The sequence below is a fragment of the Canis aureus genome, chromosome X (genome assembly GCF_053574225.1).
Source record: "Canis aureus isolate CA01 chromosome X, VMU_Caureus_v.1.0, whole genome shotgun sequence".
NCBI lineage: Eukaryota > Metazoa > Chordata > Mammalia > Carnivora > Canidae > Canis > Canis aureus.
The window spans coordinates 39,448,263-39,470,644 of NC_135649.1; the positions used below are offsets into that span (position 1 = coordinate 39,448,263).

At 38.4% G+C, this 22,382-nt stretch overlaps 1 protein-coding gene across 11 annotated transcripts in view; it reads left to right on the forward strand.

The window, feature by feature from the left end:
• Positions 1-295: 295 nt before the first annotated feature.
• DCX (doublecortin) overlaps positions 296-22,382 on the forward strand; it is a 140,183-nt gene continuing 118,096 nt past the window's right edge. For 10 of the 11 annotated variants that reach the window (XM_077889930.1, XM_077889931.1, XM_077889938.1 and 7 more), the window contains exon 1: positions 296-551. In XM_077889930.1, the coding sequence (XP_077746056.1) occupies positions 409-551 (143 nt within the window). In that variant the 5' untranslated portion in view covers positions 296-408. The remainder of the gene's footprint in view (positions 552-22,382) is intronic. The other variant, XM_077889936.1, reaches the window with a different exon arrangement.

A 22,382-nucleotide genomic window follows, 5' to 3' on the forward strand; every position in this document is an offset into this window, starting at 1 on the left:
TGCCCTTTGATGGCTATTTAGATTTATACGTGGATTAATTTTCTGCATTCCCTGTTGCAGATCATATTTTCCAAAGAGGCAACCATATCTCTAATCACACATGTTCTGTAGTGCGAACTTACCCCATTCAAGACATAGGGTCTAATTCGTCTCATTTTGAATCTGAGATGGCCTTAGCAACTTGTATTAATCAATAGAAGGTGATGGAAGTGACACTGTGTGACTTCTGAGATGAGGTCAGAGAAGGCCACACAGCTGTCACCTGGTTCTCTTGGAATACTCACTCTCTGGACACTCCAATGGAGTGACCATTTGTAGGTGCTATAGCTAACTATAGTTAGTCTCCACTAAGCAGTCTTTGATGTATCTCAGCTCACATGCCATATATATGGGTGAAGAAACCACTAGATGTTTCCAGTCCTCAGGCATCTAAGTCATACACAGACATTCAAAACTTGCCAGCTGAGGCTTCAGACATCAGAAAATGGAGATAAGCCATTCTTGCTGTGTACACAGGTTTTTGTGTGGACAGGAGTTTTCATTTTTCTAGGGTAAGTATCTGTAAGTGGGATTCTTCAGATACATAGTAAGTGTATGTTTACCGGTATTAAGAAGCTACTGAACTGTTTTCTAGAATGGCGGCACAGTTTTGCATTCCGACTGGTAATATAGGAGATCACCAGTTGCTCGCAATCCTCACCAGCCCTTGGGCTTGTCATCATTTTTTATTTTAGCCATTCTAGTAAGTGTGCTCTGATCTCTCCTTGTGGCTTTAATTTGCATTTCCCTAATGGAAAATGATGCAGAACATTTTTTTCACGTTCTTATTTGCCATCTGCATATCATTTTTAGTAAAATGCTCAAGATTTTTGCTGTTTTTTTTTAAATCAGTTGCTTCAGACTGACATTTAAAAAAATCAAATCTGATAACATCACATGTCGCTCCTTTCCTTCACGATGATCCTTATTTCTCATTTTATTTTCCAATCAGTGTTTCTCTTTGGTGTGCCTTCCCTGAATTTTGCAAATGCCTTTACCTGTGGAAACTAAACTCCCATGAAGTGATACAGTATAATTACCCTGGAAACTTTCCTCGTGCCCCTTCCAGTCATTCCCTGCCCACTCTTCCCCCCAGAGTAATCAGTGCTCTGCTTTTTTTTCCACCACTGATTTTGCAAGATATAAATGGAATCACACGAAATGTATTCCTTTGTGTAACCCCTCTTTATTTAACATGGTTTGGGGATTCATCCATCTTGCATGTATCGGGACATCCTTCCTGTTTATTGCTGGGTAGTATTCCATTGTCTGAATAGGCCACAGTCTGTTAGTCCATTCCTCCATGGATGAAGCCCTGGGATCTTTCCAGTCTGGGGTATTATGAATAAAGCTGCTGTGAACAATCATATACAAGGCTTTTCCTGGATATCTGTTTGCATTTATCTTGGATAAACACCTAGTAGTTTAATTGCTGGGTCATAAGACAGAGCTAGATGTCACTTTATAAGAAACTGCCATATCTTTTCCCAAATGGAGAGAAATCTTCCGTGCAAGATGCCTTGGGCGCCTCTGACTCCTGAGTTTCCCAGGAATAGAAGTGCCCTTTGTTGTGGAAATTGTGGAGGTGGAATATTCCCACCCCCTTCCTGGATCCAAATTGATTCAAGAATATATGTGCCTCTCCTAGCAGCTCTGCTCTCACAGCTGTCAGCCCTGGTCAGGGGGAGGCGGGGAGGTTTAATTATAATGCTTCTGACAGCTTCTGAGCAGAAAGCCCAGTGCCTGCTGCACCAACAGCTGAGCTCAGCCTGAAGCTGCCGTGCTGAAAACTCACCTCCCCGGTTCTGGCTCTTCTTCAATAGGGCTGCTTAATGCACCAAGAATTTCTTGTTTCCACATGCTGGGTGCTGGTCAGGTGTAGGTTGGAGGCACACTCCAGCTCAAGAGGCTCGTATCACTTCCTTCCTCTCACCATTGGGTTAGCTGCCATGCAGGCTACAGCTTAACACAAATGAAGTTCTCAGAGTTCATCACATTGGAACAGGCACCTCCTGGCTGGCTCTGCTCATGTGCTCTGGGATCCATTTATATGTCCTATGACATCTTTCTCCCAGGGCTAATTTGGAGAGCAGGGGTACAAAGATGCTTTGGGAGAGTGGGGCGGGTGTGGGGGCTGGTGGGGACGGGGAGGATCACTGATCACTTTTGTTTTTCCCTTCCAGAAGTTCTTTTTACTTACTCTCAGAACACTTCAGCAGTGTCTCCTTTATGGCACTGACCTCTTTCTACCCTGTATCATCGCTATTTGAGGTCAGGTCATTTGTTTACTTAATGCCCCCACCTTATTCCAGAAAGAATTTGAACTGATTTTGTAAGGATAAATCAAATACAAATAGAAATTTAAAAAGTGGAATGGGAGAAAAATGAGGGAGGGAACATAAATGGAACCAGGAGTGCTATTCTTTTTTTTTACAGTACTTGAACTTCCTGACAAATAGTGCCATAAGGAAACTATGGTTTTATCCATCTTTGTATTTCATTTTTTTAAAAGTCTACTTCTTTATTTTAGAGAGAGAGAGAGAGAGAGAGAGAGAAAATCCTGAAGCAGACTGATTCCCTGCTGAGCACAGAGCCCGACATGGGGCTTGACCCCATCACCCTGAGATCATGACCTGAGCTGAAACCAAGAGTTAGCTGCCCAACCCACTGAGCCACCCAGGCACCCCTCATCTTTGTATTTCTAGCAAGGCCTGGCCCATTCTTTTTTTTATTTTCTTTTTAATTTAAATTCAATTTGCCAACATATAGTATAACACCCAATGCTCATCCCATCAAGTGCCCTCCTCATTGCCTGTCACCCAGTAACCCCACCCCCTACCCACCACCCCTTCTGCAACCCTTTATTTGTTTCCCAGAATTAGGAGTCTCTCTTGGTTTGTCCCCCTCTCTAATTTTCCCCACTCAGTTCTATTCTTTTCCCTTATAATCCCTTTTACTACTTCTTATATTCCATGTATGAGTGAAACCATATGATGATTGTCTTTCTCCGATTGACTTATTTCACTCAGCATAATACCCTCCAGTTCCATCCACGTCGATGCAAATGGTGGGTATTCCTCCTTTCTGATGGCTGAGTAATATTCCATTGTATATATAGACCACATCATCTTTATCTATTCATCTGTCGAAGGATATCATGGCTCCTTAACAGTTTGGCTATTGTGGACATTGCTCCTCTGAACATTGGGGTGCAGGTGTCCCGGCGTTTCACTACATCAGTGTCTTTGGGGTAAATACCCAGTAGTGCAATTGCTGGGTCATAGGGCAGTTCTATTTTTAACTCTTGGAGGAACCTCCACACAGTTTTCCAGAGTGGCTGTACTAGTTCACATTCCCACCAACAGTGCAAGAGGGTTTCTCTTTCTCCACATCCTCTCCAACATTTGTTGTTTCCTGTCTTGTTAATTTTGCAATTCTCACTATTGTGAGGTGGTATCTCATTGTGGTTTTGATTTGTATTTCCCTGATGGCAAGGGATGCAGAGCATTTTCTCATGTACTTGTTGGCCATATGTATGTCTTTGGAGAAATTTCTGTTCATTTCTTCTGCCCATTTCATGATTGGATTTTTTGTTTCTTGGGTGTTGTTTGGTAGGTTCTTTACAGATCTTGTATACTAGCGCTTTATCTGATATGTCATTTGCAAATATCTTCTCCCATTCTTTAGGTTGTCTTTTAGTTTTGTTGACTGTTTCTTTTGCTGTGCAGAAGCTTTTGATCTTGATGAAGTCACAAAAGTTCATTTTTGGTTTTGTTTCTCTTGCCTTCATAGATGTATCTTGCAAGAGGTTACTGTGGTAAGTTCAGAAAGGTTGTTGCCTGTGTTCTTTAGGATTTTGATGGATTCTTCTCTCACATTTAGATCTTTTTTTTTTAATTTTTATTTATTTATTTATGATAGTCACAGAGAGAGAGAGGCAGAGACACGGGCAGAGGGAGAAGCAGGCTCCATGCACTGGGAGCCCGATGTGGGATTCGATCCTGGGTCTCCAGGATCGCGCCCTGGGCCAAAGGCAGGCGCTAAACCACTGCGCCACCCAGGGATCCCACATTTAGATCTTTCATCCATTTTGAGTTTATCTTTGTGTATGGTGGAAGGGAATGGTCCTATTTCATTCTTCTGCATGTGGCTGTCCAATTTTCCCAGCACCATTTATTGAAGAGACTATCCTTTATCTAGTGGATAGTCTTTCCCTCTTTGTCAAATATTAGTTGACCATAGAGTTGAGTGCCCATTTCTGGGTTCTTTATTCTGTTCCATTGATCTATGTGCCTGTTTTTGTGTCAGTACCATACTGTCTTGATGATCACAGCTTTGTAGTACAGCTTGAAATCCAGCATTGTGATGCCCCCGGCATTGGTTTTCTTTTTCAATATTCCCCTGGCTATCCAGGGTCTTTTTTGATTCCATACAAATCTTAAGATGATTTGTTCCAACTCTCTGAAGAAAGTCCATGGTATTTTGATAGGGATTGCATTGAACATGTAAATGGCCCTGGGTAGCATAGACATTTTCACAATATTTATTCTTCCAATCCATAAGCATGGAATGTTTTTCCATCTCTTTATATCTTCCTTAATTTCTTTCAGAAGTTTTCTGTAGTTTTTAGGGTATAGATATTTTACCTCTTTGGTTAGGTTTATTCCTAGGTATCTTATGATTTGGGGTGCCATTGTAAATGGGATTAACTCATTAGTTTCTCTTTCTTCAGTCTCATTGTTAGTGTATAGAAATGGCACTGATTTCTGGGCATTGATTTTGTATTCTGCCACACTGCCAAATTGCTTTATGAGTTCTAGCAATCTTGGGGTGGAGTCTTTTGGGTTTTCTTTTTTTTTTTTTAATTTTTTTTTAAATTTATTTATGATAGTCACAGAGAGAGAGAGAGAGGCAGAGACACAGGCAGAGGGAGAAGCAGGCTCCATGCACCGGGAGCCCGATGTGGGATTCGATCCCGGGTCTCCAGGATCGCGCCCTGGGCCAAAGGCAGGCGCCAAACCGCTGCGCCACCCAGGGATCCCTCTTTTGGGTTTTCTATGTACAGAATCATGTCATCTGTGAAGAGGGAGAGTTTGACTTCCTCTTTGCCAATTTGAATGCCTTTTATTTCTTTTTTTTGTCTGATTGCTGAGGCTAGGACTTCCAGTACTATGTTGAATAACAGTGGTGAGAACCATTCTTTTTTTCTTAAAGAGGTTTATTGAGATATAATTCATGTATTATAAAATTCACCCATTTAAATGTAAAATTTGACATATTTTAGTATATTCACAGAGCTGTGCAATCATCATCACAATCTATTTTGAAACATTTTCATCACCCCACAAAGAAACCCCATACTCATTAGCAGTCACTTCCCATTCCCCCTACCCCTAACCCCCGGCAACCATTAATTTGTTTTCTGTCTCTATGGATTTGCCTGTTCTGGATTTTTCATATGAATGGACACTTACAATATATGGCCTTTTGTGTCCTCCTTCACTTAGCATACTAGTTTCATGGTGCATCCATGTTGTAACACATATTGGTACTTGATTTCTTTTATGGCTGCATAATATTCCATTGTATGGATATAGCATATGTCATTCATCCATTCATCTATTGATAAGAATTTAGATTATTTCTACCTTTTGGCTATAATGAGTAATACTGCTCTGCATATTTGTGTACAAATTTCTCTGTGTATGTATGTTTACATTTTTCTTGAGTATATACCTAGCTGTGGAATTGCTGGATCATGTAGTAGCTCTATGTTTAATTATTTGAGGAATTGCCAGACTGCTTTCCATAAAGGCTGCACCATTTTACATTCCCATCACCAGTGCATGAAAGCTCCAATTTCACCATATTATTGCCGATACTTTTCATTATCTGTCTTTATGATTCTTCCATTCTAGTGGGTGTGAAGTAGTATCTCATTTTGGTTTTGATATATATTTCCTTAATGACTAATGATGCTGAAGATCTTTTCAAGTGCTTATTGACCATTTGGTCAATTTTTTCTTATTTAGAGAAATGTCTATCATATCATTTGCTCATTTTTAATTGGGTTATTTGTTGCTTTACTTTTGAGTTCAGGAGTCTTTATATATCCTGCATACAAGTCTCTTATTAGCTATATCATTTGCCAATATTTTCTTCTATTCTGCAGGTTGTCATTTTACTATCTCAATGATGTCATTTGAAGCTCAAATGTTCTTAATTTTGATGAAGTCCAAGATATCTATTTTTTCCTTTGTTGTTTCTGCTTTTGACATTGTATGTAAGAAGGTTTTGCGTAGGGGCACCTGAGGTGGCTCAATTAGTTAAGTGGCCAATTGTTGATTTTGGCTCAGGTTACAGTCTCGAGGATCAAGCCCCACATCAGGCTCCATACTCAGCAGGTAGTTGGTACCTGCTTGAGATTCTCTCTCTCTCTGTCTGCTTCTCCCCTACTTCGGTGCTCTCTCTATCTCTAAAATAAATAAATCCTTAAAAAAAGATTGGTCTAACCAAGATTCACAAATTATCCAGCCCTTTCTTGCACAGACTAGATGTGCAAAATGTTTATTTACAACAGCTACCATTTGTTGCATGCTTGCTTTGTGCTTGACATTATGCCAGGCACCGTGCACAGGGTATTGATATCAGTAATGGGAAGAGTAGTGGCTGACTTTATTGAGCTCTTATATGAATGGTGTCATTTAATCCTTGCAACAAATCTTTGAGGTAAATAGAAATATATCCATTTTAGATACAGAAATTGAGGATTGTAGGCATTATTTGCATATGATGCCTAGAGTTGCTGTATCCATCTTATGGCTGTAAAACAAGGCATTGATATCAAGCTGTGAGGGACAGAAGGAAAATATGGAAAGGACCATCTATTGATGAGATACCAAATTAAAAGTCAAACAATAACATCAACCACCACATTAATAGCTGACATTTATTGAGCATTTAATAAGAATTATCTCAGTTAATGTCACAGCAGTACTTTGAGGAAAAAGGTACTATGACCCCACTGTGAGGCTCAGAAATGCTAAGTACTAAAGCAAACATTATTGGTCCCTTCCACTCTTCTTTGCTAATAGAACCTTGATTTTTTTCACCTTCCTTTGGGTAGTCATGATGTGTGTGTGTGTGTGTCTGTGTGTGTGTTTGTGTGTGTGTGTGTGTGTGTGTAGGAGCTGAACTCTTTCCAATCCTGAGAAGGTAAATCATGCTTAATTTTAGCCAAACAGGGATCTCATTCCTTTTGCCAATAGTTGGTTTCTGCATGGAAATGTACCTAATCCTAGCCAAGGGGACTTGAACAGAGGTCTGCTTAAGGGCTTCTAGGAAAGGTATTCACTGAAAATAAAAAAAATGCTCATGGGAAGAAATGTCTTTCTTGTTGCTTAAAGTGGATTGTTCTTTACACGATGCTTAGAACATCTGTAACCTTGTGTCTCATACTAGGGGGCATTGATGACAAACTGGGGAGAGCAGAGGGAGTAAATGGAAAGCACTGGTTTCCTGATGAGCCACTGAATTAAGAACCCTGTAATTGTCTGCAGATTTGTTGTTTAAGCCACTTTTCACCAGTTGTTCTTTCACTGGCAGCTAAATTTGTCCTGTGTATTTATCCAAATACATAGTAGTAAATGGCAAAGCCAGGAATCAAACCATGGTCTGTCTGACTCCAAAGCTCATGAGATTAGTTGCTATATAACATGTCTCCTTTTGAATAGGTAAACTTTCAATGCAGGACAAACAGCCAGTGATATTATATCATATAAAATCCTGTAGGGGGCAGCCAGGGTGGCTCAGCAGTTTAGCGCCGCCTTCAGTCCAGGGCCTGATCCTGGAGTCCCGGATTGAATCCCACGTCGGGCTCCCCGCATGGAGCCTGCTTCTCCCTCTGCCTGTGTCTCTGCCTCTCTCTCTCCCTCTGTGTCTCTCATGAATAAATAAATAAATAAGATCTTTAAAAAAAGATCCTGTAGGATAGAAATCATTTTTTAAAAGATTTTTTTAAATTTATTACTCATGAGAGACACAGGGAGAGAGAGAGGCAGAGAGAGTAGCAGGTTCCATGTAGGGAGCTTAATGGGGGAATCAATCCGGGGACTCCAGGATCATGCCCTGGGTCAAAGGCAGACGCTAAACCACTGAGCCACCCAGGGATGCCCTAGAAATCATTTTGTTTGGGTAAAGAGTATATGTATAAATTTGGAAGAGAAACTTAGAATCTCAGATGTCTTGTTCCAAACTCCTACTAGATATAGGACTTCCCTCTCTAGCATCTCTAACTGATGATCCTTACAGTCTACTTAAATATCTCCAGTGGAGAGGCAATAATTATAATGGAGAAAACTCAAGACTTTGGAATCTGACCTGTACCTGAATCCTGACTACTGATACCTTAGCCTTTTTGAGTCTAAATTTGTAAAATGGGCACAATAATAGTCCATCAAGGTTGCAGTAATGGTTAGAACAAAAATAAATATAAAATTTATGACACAGAATACAGTGTAGACAGGTCATTAACTCATAAGGAAGTCATTCTGCTGTTGAATGTACAGTCATTTCCAATGCGAATAAGTTAACCTCTTATCTGAACACCTGGGAAGAGGAAAACACAAGCCTCATTTCTAAAGGCTAAAGAATTTTGAAGGGTGCTAGCCCATACCAACAGTAGCAATTATACTGTTCTATAGGCAGAAGAAACTTTGGGATCCCATCTGACATTTGCTCTTTGAACTTACAAATCTGGATTATATGAAAGACTGTATTTTCCTACAAAACTGCAACAGTATCTCTCACCTCATGTGTTCTTAAACTATGATATCAATATTCCTCCCACGGATAGGTGGACTTTATGTTTCTTTCCCTCAAAATTGGGGTAGGGGCTTATGACTGCTCCAATCAATTATATACAGTAGAAGTGATGTTCTATTACTTCTGAAGCTAGTTCATAATAAAGATACTTCTTTGACACAGCCACCATGCCGTGAGATAACTCAAACTAGCCCAAGTAGGGAGACCACATAAAGAGGCTCAATATGGAGGGTACCTGAGGCCTCCAGATGACAGCAGTATCAACTCCCAGACATGTGAGTGAGCTAGCCTCTAGGTGGTTCCATTCCCAGCCTCTGAGTATTCCAGTTGAGGCCCCAGACATTTTGGAGCATCCCTGCTGTGCCCTGTCCAAATTCCTGACCCACAGAATCTATGACCATAATAGATGGTTGCTTTACACTTCTAAGTTTTGAGGTAATTAGATATATAGCCATAGTGACTGTAATGGGTGATATACACACAAAATTCAATAACATATCTATAGGGTAATTTTGAACTATAGCTCTATAAATCATTGTTATTATTTAATATTACCACCTACGGGCCCAGAACTTTTATGCATTATTTCATTTAATTCTTGCAAAATTTCTTCAGGGTTGGCTCTTTTAGTATTTACATTTTGTAGCTGAGTAAACCGAAGCTCAGTGAGATTCAGTATTTGCTTGTAGTCATGCAGTTAAAGTCTATACTTTCTTCTATGTCACATGGCTTCTTAAGAGAGAACTCTATTTTAAATATGCAACAACAAAAAAATAAATATGCAACAAAAGATAGAATCTCTAGGGTTTGGGATCCCTGGGTGGCGCAGAGGTTTAGCTCCTGCCTTTGGCCCAGGGCATGATCCTGGAGACCCGGGATCGAATTCCACATCGGGCTCCCGGTGCATGGAGCCTGCTTCTCCTTCTGCCTATGTCTCTGCTCCTCTCTCTCTCTCTCTCTGTGTGACTATCGTAAATAAATAAAAATTAAAAAAAAAAAAGAATCTCTAGGGTTTGATTACAGAAACCTTACTCAAATTTCCCATGCTTATTGCTCCCAACTTCCACAAAGCCTCTTTTCACTGTATTACAGGATTAGCTTCAAGTTAGTTTCTCTGCTTTCAGATGTTTGGGGTGCAAAGTCTTCCTGTACTCTCTAGCACATTGAGCTTCCTAAAATTCCAATATAGGTCTGTCTTTCACCCATGTCTTTGACTTACTAGCTTCATCTGAAAGCCCCTTTCTTTTCTGAAAGACCCAATGAGGAATGCCAACTCTTCAAAGACCAGGATCTTCCACTTTGTCTTCGTCTTTGCTCCCTTCAGCACCTACACAGAACCTGGCACAGAGCAGAAGCTCAAGAAATATTTTGTGAAATAAAATCTTTTGAGGATACTATTGTATAGGTCAGTTTTCTGCCTTCTTTCATTTTGCTCCATACAAGGTTATTTTAGACCAGGAACGGATCTCTTTCTAGAATTTGTTTCCTGGTACTTAAACTAGGCCAGTGACCACAGACATCCCTCATGCCATTCTAAACTACATAAGCATTCATTATTGCTTTGTTGTTATAGAAGAACGCAATGTGTTGCTTGGTTTGAACAAAATTTACAGGTAATACCTTTCACTGACTTTACACTTGCCAAACCTTCTCAAGGTTGGAGCTAGGTTGCACCTCATATTTTTAAAATGAATTTTCTAATTCTATACACTATACACAAATTATTCAGCCTCGTTTCCTTAATACCATTACCTTCCACAAATTTTCTTTTTGCAGAAGTATATTCTCTAATAATTATTTTTAAGAGTTTCTGTGTTGGTAAGTGTTCTGGGCTCTTCTGTGTCCAAAATGGCTTTATTTCTCCCTCCCACTTATATAATAGTTTGATTTGGTATTAAATCTGAGGTTCAACATTATTTTCACTCAACAATTTGAAGATATGTTCCATTGTTTTCCTATGTCTGATGTTGCTAATGGAAGTTTGGTGTCAGACTTATTCTTGTTCCATTGTAAGTGATCTTTATTTTCTTTTTCAAGTTTTTTAGTATTTTCCTGTTATCCTTGATGACATGATGATATGTATAGGTTTAAAGTTTTCTTCATTTTAATTACCATTCTTGTTTTTATAAGTCCTCCCCCTTCTCACTTAAAGGGTCCTTTCAATGTGAATATTCATGACTTCAATTTTAGGAGGGGTTTTTTTTCCTATATTTTTTATTGGAGTTCGATTTGCCAACATATAGTATAACACCCAGTGCTCATCCCGTCAAGTGCCCCCCTCAGTGCCCGTCACCCCAAGCCCCGCTCACCTCCTTTTCCACTACCCCTTGTTCGTTTCCCAGAGTTAGGAGTCTCTCATGTTCTGTCACCCTCTCTGATATTTCCCACTCATTTTCTCTCCTTTCCCCTTTAATCCCTTTCACTATTTTTTATATTCCCCGTATGAATGAAACCATATAATGTTTGTCCTTCTCCAATTCACTTACTTCACTCAGCATAATACCCTCCAGTTCCATCCACGTTGAAGCAAATGGTGGGTATTTGTCGTTTCTAATGGCTGAGGAATATTCCATTGTATACATAAACCACATCTTCTTTATCCATTCATCTTTCGATGGACACCGAGGCTTCTTCGACAGTTTGGCTATTGTGGACATTGTTGCTATAAACATTGGGGTGCAGGTGTCTCGGTCTTTCACTGCATCTGTATCTTTGGGGTAAATCCCAGTAGTGCAATTCCTGGGTCATAGGGTAGCTATATTTTTGACTCTTTGAGAAACCTCCACAGTTTTTCAGAGCGGCTGTACCAGTTCATATTCCCATCAACAGTGCAAGAGGGTTCCCCTTTCGCTAGGAGGTTTTTTGTTTTTGCTTTTTGTTTTGCATCTATTCTTCAGATATTGATTTCCACCTATTCTCTTAATTTTTATTCAGTGGAACTCCTATTAGACAAGGTGGAGATTTCTTGATCTGTTCTTTATGCATCTCACCTTTTCTTTACTACTTTCTATCACTCTATCCTTTATCCTATGCTTTGGGGGAATGCATCAGCCCAATTTTCCAGTTCATTGTTTTGATCTCTGTATCCATTACAAATCTTTTTTCAGTTGATTTGCTCACATCTTAATTTTACCTATGGTATTTATTTTTAAAAATCTCTAAGTTTTCGTATTTACCTGTTATTGTTTCAAAACTACTTCTTCTTTTATAGATGTGATATATTTTCTTACCATTCTAAAATTATTCTTATTTTCTACTGATGTTCTGAGAAATTTTTCTCTGAAGACCATTTGTATGATGAAAAGTCTTCTTTATTTGTTGAGTTTATTGTCTGCATTTAATGGTATTTTCTTTGTTTAAATGTTTGATGATTTTCTTATTATATGCTTCTCTCTGTAGCTGAAATTTCTTTTTAGACTAACTGTTCCCTCTGTTTGTGCAGCCTGTTTCAGAGAATAGAGGGAATAGATAGATGATGTTTTCAATCAGAGTCAGTGAGCTGGAGAACATGCCATGATATGGGCTCCTTGATAAATCTGTGCGCCTATTTCTCATAAATGCTCTTAACTGTTTGGCCATTGCCTGTCACCCAACATACTAGACTATCTCAGTGCCTTCAGCTCCCATACTCATTGCTTTCACTTGAATATTGATCCCTTTGTTACTGCATATGGTGGCAAAAGGAATGGGCACAATTTGAGTCTTCTGGCTTTTCTTCCTGTGATACTGAGTAGTTGCCTCTAAGACAAATCCTTCGTCCTAGTTTTTACTTTCAGTCATGGAGAGCTCCTGTGATGCTTACGTCATCTATAAGAATACTCTACTATGCTCTCCTATTCATGTCCTGGACTGTAGTTTCCTTTTTAAATCAGAACCCATGTACTCACCATCTTTCATGCATTCCTCTCAGTTTTTGGCCCATCAAGAGTGATTTCAAACAAGACCATGTATTGAATCTTTTTTTTTTTTTCATTGTATCAGGTGTAACAGAGGAAGTGAAGAAACTGTATATAGCAGTGGCTCAAGAAGATATAAGCTTAATTCTCCATTACATAAACAAAGTTAGTTAAGAAGTTTCTCAGGGCTGATATGGTTGCTCCATAATCACCAGGGTTCCAGTCTATCTAGCTCTGCCATTCTTAATACTTGGCTTCCATTTCCTGATGCAACATGTTTGCTTGCACACAAATCATATCATTCAATTTTTTAACCAGTAGGGAGGAGGAAAAGTAAAGAAGGGTGTCATCCCTCTCTTTGTGGATACTTCTTATAAGTTGTACATGATACTTCTATATTCTGGGAGTCTGGCAAATGTATTTTTATATATACCATGGATACTGCAAGGAACTTTATGTATGATGTTTAATTTATTCCTTAAAACAACCCTTCTATTATCCTTATTTTAGAGATAAACTCCACTAATTTGCTCAAGGTCATGCAAATAATAACTGGGATCAGAAGTCAGATCTGACCCCAATAAGGTAAACAAAGTTTACCTTATTAGGTTCTTTCCACTATGCCAGTGGCTCTCAACTTTGGCTACACATTAGAATTGCTAGGCAGCTTTAAAAAGTACTAATGTTTGGGTACTACAAAAGATAAATCAAATCATAATCAAGAATAGTTTGAAAATGCCTCCCATTTGATTCTATTGTGAAGGCAGAGTTGAATACTACTGCACTTTAACTGCTATACTTTTTTCCTTTTTTTTTTTTTTGGCCTGTGTATGCTTTATGTCAAATATTTTGATTACTTGATTGCTAACTCTGCTTAGGTTTTTACTTGTCTGTGTGATTTTTCATTATTTCGAAGAAATGCTTTCAATTCGTAATTGATTCAAACTAAAAAAGGCATCAAGAAATGTATCGATATGCAAATTTATACGGATTTTAAAAATCTATGTATTCAATCATATTAACAGATTAAAGAAGAAAAAATCACATGATCAAATCAATACATGCAGAAAAAGCATTTGACAAAATTCAACATCCATTCATGGTTTTTTTTTTTTTAAAGATTTTATTTATTTGACACAGAGAGAGAGATTCAAAGAGCACAGACATTGAGGAGCAGAAAAGGGAGAAGGAGAAGCAGACTCTCCTCTGAGCAGGGAGCCTGACACATAGGGCTTGATCCTAGGACCTTGGGATCATACCCTGAGCCAAAGGCAGAGGCTTAACCAACTGAGCCATCCAGGTGCCCCCCATTCATGATATTTTTGAAAGGCCTCAGAAAACTCTAAGAATAGAGGAGAATTTTCTTTACTTAACATAAAACATCTACAAAAAAAAAAAACCCTGACAGTTAATATCACAATGATAAGAGGCTAAATGTTTCCCAACTAAAGATGGGGAAATGAGTTAGGGATGCCCATTCTCACCACTATTCTTTAATATAAAGCAATAGAAGATTTGGTCCCAGCAGTAAGGCAAAAAAAGGAAATAAAAGGCATTCTGATTCAAAAGGAATAAAGCCATCTCTATTTGCAGATGCCATGATATATGTAGAAAATCACAAGATAATTACAAAAAACTTATGAAGCTAATAAGTGAATTCAGCACAGTTGCAAAACATCAAGTCAACATACAAAAATCAATTGCATTTCTAACAACGAACATGCAGAAAGCAAAATTTTAGGTACAATATCATATACAATCCTTTCAAAAACACTTAGTATATATCTAACAAGACATGTATAGTATGTGTATGTAGATACTTATAAAACACTGAAGAAAGAAATCAAAGAAGATATAAATAAATGAAGAGACATGTCACATACATGGATTGGAGGACTCCATATAGAAAGATGTGAATTCTCTTCTAATTGGTAGATAGGTTAACACAATTCCTATCAAAAATCTCAGCAAGAGGACTGCCTGGGTGGCTCAGTTAGTTAAGCATCTGCCTTCGGATCATGTTATGATCCCAGGGTCCTGGGATCAAGCCCCACATTAGGCTCTGGGCTCAGTGGGGAGTCTGCTTCTTCCTTTCTCTGTGTGCATACACAATCTCTCTCTCACACATAAACAAGTAAAATCATTTTTCAAAAATCTCAGCAAGATTTTTGATAGATACAGACCAGGTTATTATAAAATTTCTATGGAAAGGCAAAGGACCTAGAACAGCCAAAACAATTTTGAAAAAAAAAAAGAATAAAATGGAAGAAATCAATTTACCTGATTTCAAAGCCTTTTTATAGCTACAATAATCAGGATGGTTTGATATTGGAGGAGGGATAGACACAAAAATCCATGGGCTAGAATAGAGAACAGAGAAATAGACCCACATTAAATATATTTAGTTGACTTTTGATGAAGGTGAAAAAGCAACTCAACAGAGAAAAGATAATCTTTTTAACAAATGGTGCTGGAGCAACCACATATCCGTAGACAAAAAGTATTAACTACAATCTAAATTTAACAGCTTATACAAAAACGAACTCAAAATGGATCATAGATTTAATTGTAAAACATACATCTATAAAATTTTCAGGATATAACATAGTTGAAAATTTTAGGACCTAGACTTTGTGAAGAGTTCTTAGATATGACACCAAAAGCACAATCCGTAAACAACAAAAGACTCCAAATAGCCGAAGCAATCTTTTTTTTTAAAGATTTTATTTGTTCATGAGAGACACAGAGAGAGGCAGAGACACAGGCAGAGGGAGAAACAGGCTCCATGCAGGGAGCCCAACATGGGACTCGATCCCGCGTCTATAGGATCTCGCCCTGGGCTGAAGGTGGCGCTAAACCACTAAGCCACCAGGGCTGCCCTAGCCAAAGCAATCTTGAGAAAGAACATAACTAGAGATGCCATGCTTCTGGATTTCAAACCATACTACACAGCTAGAGTAATCAAAATAGTTGGTGATGGCACTAAAACACATAGACTAATGCAACAGAATAGAGAGCCCAGAAATAAACCCATGCTTATATGGTCAATTAATCTATGACAAAGGAGGCAAGAATATACAATGGGGAAAAGACAGTCTTTTCAGTAAATTGTGCTGGGAAAACAGATAGCTACATGCAAAGTAATGAAACTGAATCACATTCTAACATCACACACAAAAATAAACTCAAAGTGGATTAAAGACCTAAACATGAGACCTGAACTGTAAAAATCCTAGAAGAAAACACAGGCTGTAACTTCTCTGGCCGTGGCAACATTTTTCTAGATAGGTCTCCTAAGGCAAGTGAAACAAAATCAAAACGAAACAAATGAGGCTACATCAAAATAAAAAGCTTAAAAACAAAAACAAAAACAAAATAAAAAGCTTCTGCCCGGCAAGCAAAGCCATCAACAAGGGCAATCTACTGAATAGGGGAAGATATTGCAAATGATATATCCAGTAAGAGGTTAATATGCAAAAAATCTAAAGAACTTATGCAACTCAACACTAAAATACAAACGATTGGCTAAAAAATGGGCAGAGGGCAGCCCGGGTGGCTCAGCGGTTTGGTGCCACCCTACGGCCCAGGGCGTGATCCTGGAGACCCGAGATCCAGTCACACATCGGGCTCCCTGCATGGAGCCTACTTCTCCCTCTGCCTGTGTCTCTGCCTCTCTCTTTGTCTCTGTGTCTCTCATGAATAAATACATAAAATCTTTAAAAAAATGGGCAGAGTGCCTGAATAGACATTTTTCCAAAGAAGACATACAGATGAACAACAGACACATGAAAAGATGCTCAGCTTCACTAACTGTCAAGGACATTTAAAGCGAAGCTGCAATGAGATATCACCTTACACCTGTCAGAATGGCTCGAATCGAAAAAACAAGAAATAAGCTTTGGTGAGGATGTGGAGAAAAAGAAACATGCACTGTTGGTGGCAATGTAAGTTAGTGCAGCCACTGTGGAAAACAGTGTGGAGTTTCCTCAAAAAATTAAAAATAGAAATACCATATAATCCAGGAATCCCCCTACTATTTACTCAAACTGAATGAAAACAATCTGAAAAGATATAATCACCCTTATGTTTATTGCAGCATTACTTAAAATAGTCAAGACATAAAACCAACCTGGGCGTCCATTGATAGATGAATGGATAAGGATGATATCTCACACACACACACACACACACACACACACACACACTAGAGTATCACACATCCATAAAAAAGGATGAGATCTTGCCATTTACAACAATGTGAATGAACCTAGAGCATATTCTGCTAAGTGAAACAAGTCAGACAGAGAAAGATAAATACCATGTAATTTCACTCATGTGGAATCCAAAAAACAAAACAAATGAATCAACAAACACAAAGCAGAATCTGACCTATAAATACAGAGAACAAACTGATGGTTCCCAGTGGGGAGGGTGATGGGGAAATGGGCAAATGGATAAAGGAGAATGGGAGGTACAGGCTTCCAGTTATGGAATTAGTCACGAGAATAAAAGGCAAAGCATAGGGAATATAGTCAATGACATTGTAATAGGGCTGTATGGTGACAGATGGGAGCTACACATGTCATGAGCAGAGCATAACATATAGAGTTGCTGTTGGATCACTATATTGTATACTGGAAACTAATATAACATTGTGTGTCAACTATACTCAAATAAAAAATCTTTTTATAAAGCACAATCCAGGGGTGCCTGGGTGGCTCAGTGGTTGAGCGTCTGCCTTTGGCTCAGGTCATGATCCCGGAGTCCTGGGATTGAGTCCTGCATCAGGCTCCCCACAGGGAGCCTGCTTCTCCCTCTGCCTATGTCTCTGCCTCTCTCTGTGTGTCTCAGATGAATAAATAAATAAAATCTTAAAAAATAAAAAGCACAATCCATAAAATAAAAAGTAAATTAAAACTTTGGTTTTATGGAAGACCGTGATAAGAGGATGAAAAAAAAAGCAACAGTCTAAGAAAATATATTTGCAAACCACGTATCTGACAAAGGTCTTATATCTAGAATATATAATAAACTCTCAAAACTCAACATTAAAAAAAAAAAAACATGCAGGTGCCTGGCTGGCTCTGTCGGTGGATCAGGAGACTCTTGATTTTGAAGTTTTTGAGTTTGAATCCCATGTTGGGTGTAGAAATTACTTAAAAATAAAAAATCTTAAAAACAAACAAACCCCAGAAATTCAATTAGAAAATGAGCAAAAGGCACAGAGTCATCCCACTGAAGAAGATACACAGTTGGAAAATAGGCACACGAAAGATATTCAACACTGTTACACATTGGGGAAATGAAAATTAAAACCATAAAGGGATATCATGACACATCTATTAGAATGGCTAAAATAAAAAACCCAATGCCAGTGGGGATGTACGGAAACTGGATCTCTCATACATTGCTGATGAGAAAGTAAAATTTTAAGCCACTCTGGAAGAAAGTTTAGCAGTTTCTTATAAAATTAAACATACAAGTATCATATGGCTCTGCAATTGCACTCCTGGGCATTTCATTACCAGAGAAATGAAAACTTACTGCTGCACGGGAAATCTGTGTACCACCACTTACACTTAACACTCATTTATTCTATTTCACTGTATGTAACATTTCACATATGAATAACCACTAATCAGATTAGTATGCCAATGATGGGCATTTGGATTGTTTTCTTTTTCCCACATTCCAAATAATGCTTTCATAAATATCCTTGTAGCAATCTCTTTGAACTCATGTGTGAACATTCCTCCAGCATGGGTATCTAGAAATGAAATTTCTAGGTCATAGATTGAGACATGCTTTCAACTTTACTAGCTGCTGCCAAAAACTACTCTCCAAAATTGTACCAATTTATGTTTCCTCCAACATTGTATGGAGTTCCAACTGTTTTTTATCTTTGCCTATACTTGCTATGCCATATTAAAAATTTCTACCAAACTAATGGCTGCAAACTATGTAATTTCTGTTTTAACTTGGATTTCCCTAGTTATGTGAAGTTGAGCATATTTTCATGTGTTTATGGCCATCAAGGTTTCCTCTCCTTTTAATAATCTGGACTAATCCTTTGCTCATTTTTTTCTATTGGAGTTTTGCCTTTGCCTTATTGATAAAACTTTATATTATATATTTCAGGACATTAATCCTTGTTAGTTAAATAAGATTCAAATATCTTTTCTCATTTTGTTACTTATCTTTTAATGTTTTAATGCTCTCTTTCACCTTCAGAAGCTTTAAATTTTTATGTAATCAAGTTTACAAATATTTCCCTATGAGATTACTGCTTTTTCATCTTGGTTTTTAAAGTCTTTTTTTTTCAACTACAAAGATTTAAAGAGAATCTCCCATATTTTAGTCTAATAATTGTAAAGGTCTGTTCTTTATATTCAGGACTTTGAGACATCTGGAATTTACTTTTATGTATGGTGCGAGGTATGGATCTAATTTAATTTTTTCCATATGAAAGTTAATTGTCTCAGTACCATATATTGAATATTCCATTCTTTCTTTACTGAATCCACTTTTAAAATACCCAGGGCAGCCTGGGTGGCTCAGTGGTTTGGCACCATCTTCGGCCCAGGTCTTGATCCTGGAGACCCGGGATCGAGTCCCACATCGGGCTCCCTGCGTGGAGCCTGCTTCTCCCTCTGCCTATGTCTCTGCCTCTCTCTTTCTCTCTGTGTCTCTCATGAATGAATAAAATCTTTAAAAATAAAATAAAATACTCAGACCTACTGTGTGTTAGACATTGTTCTAGGCATTTTTATTTTAGTACAGTATTAAAAACAAATAGGGTCATCTGGGTGGCTCAGTTGGTTAAGCATTCGGTTCTTGATTTTAGCTCAGGTCATGATCTCAGGATTCTGGGATGGAGTGCCACATTGGGCTCTGTGCTCAGCAGGGAGTCTGCTTGAGAATCTCTCCCTCTTCCTCTGCCCTTCCCCCCACTCATCCACACATAAATCCTAAAAAAATAAGACAAAATCCTAAAAAAGTCCTAAAAAATAAAAACAAAAATATTACTATTGATATGGTGAACTGTATTTCATTAAAGCTGCTAGAATATGTCTGCCCTTGCAGAGCTTATATTCTACTTGCCAAGGTATTTAATAAAAGTAATAAATAGGTATATTATATAGTATGTTGGAAGATGATAAACGTTATGGAAAAAATAGAGCAGGATAAAGGAAATTGGGAATGCTTCCTTGAGAGGGAAAGTTCTAACTTTAAATAGAATGGTCTGCGTGGGTCTTGTTTTTTGTTTGTTTTTAAAAGATTGTATTCACTTATTCATGAGAGACAGAGAAAGGCAGGGACATAGGAAGAGGGAGAAGCAGGCTCCCCTTGGGAAGCTGGATGCGGGACTAAATCCTAGGACCCTGGGATCATGACCTGAGCCAAAGACTGATACTCAACCACTGACCCACCCAGGTGCCCCTTGGATGGGTCTTGTTGAAGAGTTGCTATTTGGGCAAAGATTTGACAGAAGTGAAGGAGTTGCTATGTGAATATTTGAGGGGAAAATAAAAACTAATACTTGTATCATATATATTATATGCCAGGGTTTGTTCTAAGCACTTTACATATATTTACTCCTTTAACCCTTACAATGACAGATATCTCACTACAACTGATATTTATGAATTTCACAAAAATTTCTCTTGTGGCTTTTACTGGATTTTCTTCATAAATATAGATTACTTTGGGGGAGGGCTGCTACCCTTACAACATTGCATCTTGCCATCCAGAAGCATGGTCTGGTTCTGTTTGTTTCCGTTTCTCTTATGTTCTTCAATCATTTTATGATTTTCTCAATAAAGATCCTACACGTATTTGTTGGATTTATTCCTACTACGTTACAGTTCTGTGGTCCCTGTAAACAATTTGTATATATTTTCAACTTTGCTGCCTGTTGCTTACCCTGCCCCACCCTAGATCCTACTCTCTGTGTTTTTGATAGGTAATGTGCTCTAGTGATTGTATGTGTGTGTATGTGTGATGTTAATCAGCTGAGTTTGATTAACCCAAACCACAACCTATCAAGAACAATCTAAGCCCTTCCCTTTCATGATTTTTTCAAGATACATATTCTTTTTTAAAAAAAGATTTTATTTATTCGTGAGAGACAGAGAGAGAGAGAGAGAGAGAGAGAGGCAGAGACAGAAGCAGGCTCCATGCAGGGATCCCGAACATGGGACTTGATCCTGGGACTCCAGGATTACGCCCTGGGCTGAAGGCAGGTACTAAACCCCTGAGCCACCCAGGGATCCCCCAAGATACATATTCTTGTCCTGCCTCCTCAATAAGTCTTCAAGCTCCTCAGGGGCAGTGAGTGTGAGCACATGGGAATTATTCCAAAAGTTTTTACTGCCACTTTTCCCACAATGGGGTTGCTGTCCTTTTTCTTTGATCTCTTCACTCCATTAAGCCCTCAACCATGATTCTCCCTTCATCTTCAAAGTTGACTTCCACACATAAAGATGCACTTTCTCCCTGGACTTGTGCCTGAGCCTTCTTTTCTGCCAGTTATTCTTCTCCTTTGAGAAAGTAGGAGAAAACTCCTGACGAGTAGCTGAGAGTTCTTTGAGAGGAAATATGTTTGCAAGATGATCTAACTCAGTTTTTGCAAAAGGTTTATCCATGAAACATTAGTCTGTGAGAAGAAAAAGAGGTTCTGAGCTCTGAAAAAAAGCAGGAAGCCCTTTATACTAAATTGCCTTTTTGGAGACACATGAGATATTTTAAGTAAATTACAGGAGAAGTTTTATGGTCAAGAAAACAAATTTTGTTTATCCCACCACGTTTTATTTATTTATTTTTTTTCCCACCACGTTTTAAACATTTTTGTCCAAAGAACCATTTTTGTTGGTTTGTTTTTAAAGAACACATTAACATCCACAAACCTCACATGGGGAAACATTGATCATGTTCACCCATCTGCTCCTTGATGTATATAAACAAATGAAATCATTTACCCTAGACTGTCTCCTAAAGTCATTCTACGGCTTCCGTAGTAGTTTTGCAAAGCCTATATCATGAATAAATGCCTTCTAAAATCTATTCTAAATCCTTTATGTTTAAGTTGTGACATCCCATCCATTTTTCTATCCTTCCCAGAAATAAAAAAAAATGGAATTCTGATACAAAACCAATCACTGTTATTTATGAAATGCTTATGATGTGCCATAAAAAATTAATACATTGACCTTGCTGGACCAGGAAGCTACAACCATTGTTCAGAATTCCCGTATTTCCCCACCCCTATTTTTTGATATTTATGTGTCTGCTCTTGACCTGAATAACCCTGATCTTTCTGGAGATAAGTGTATAAGACAGAAACAAATGGAAGAGAATACACCAGACACCTGTGGTCCCCTGAGGTACCTATTTAGAAGCCAGTAGAGCAGCAGCAAGGTGGGCAGCCTTGGCTAGGCAAGTTGCACATGGAGGCCGTGGACCCCACTAACACAGAGAGCTGAGGCTTGAACTAAGATACCTTCAAGAACTCTACCAACACCTTCCCAAGAAGGAATATCATTTTTTTAAAATCCCACTTTGAGGCTTCTTAAGTAAAACACATGCACAAAAAATGCTTACCTATTTGTTATCAAAATGCTATAT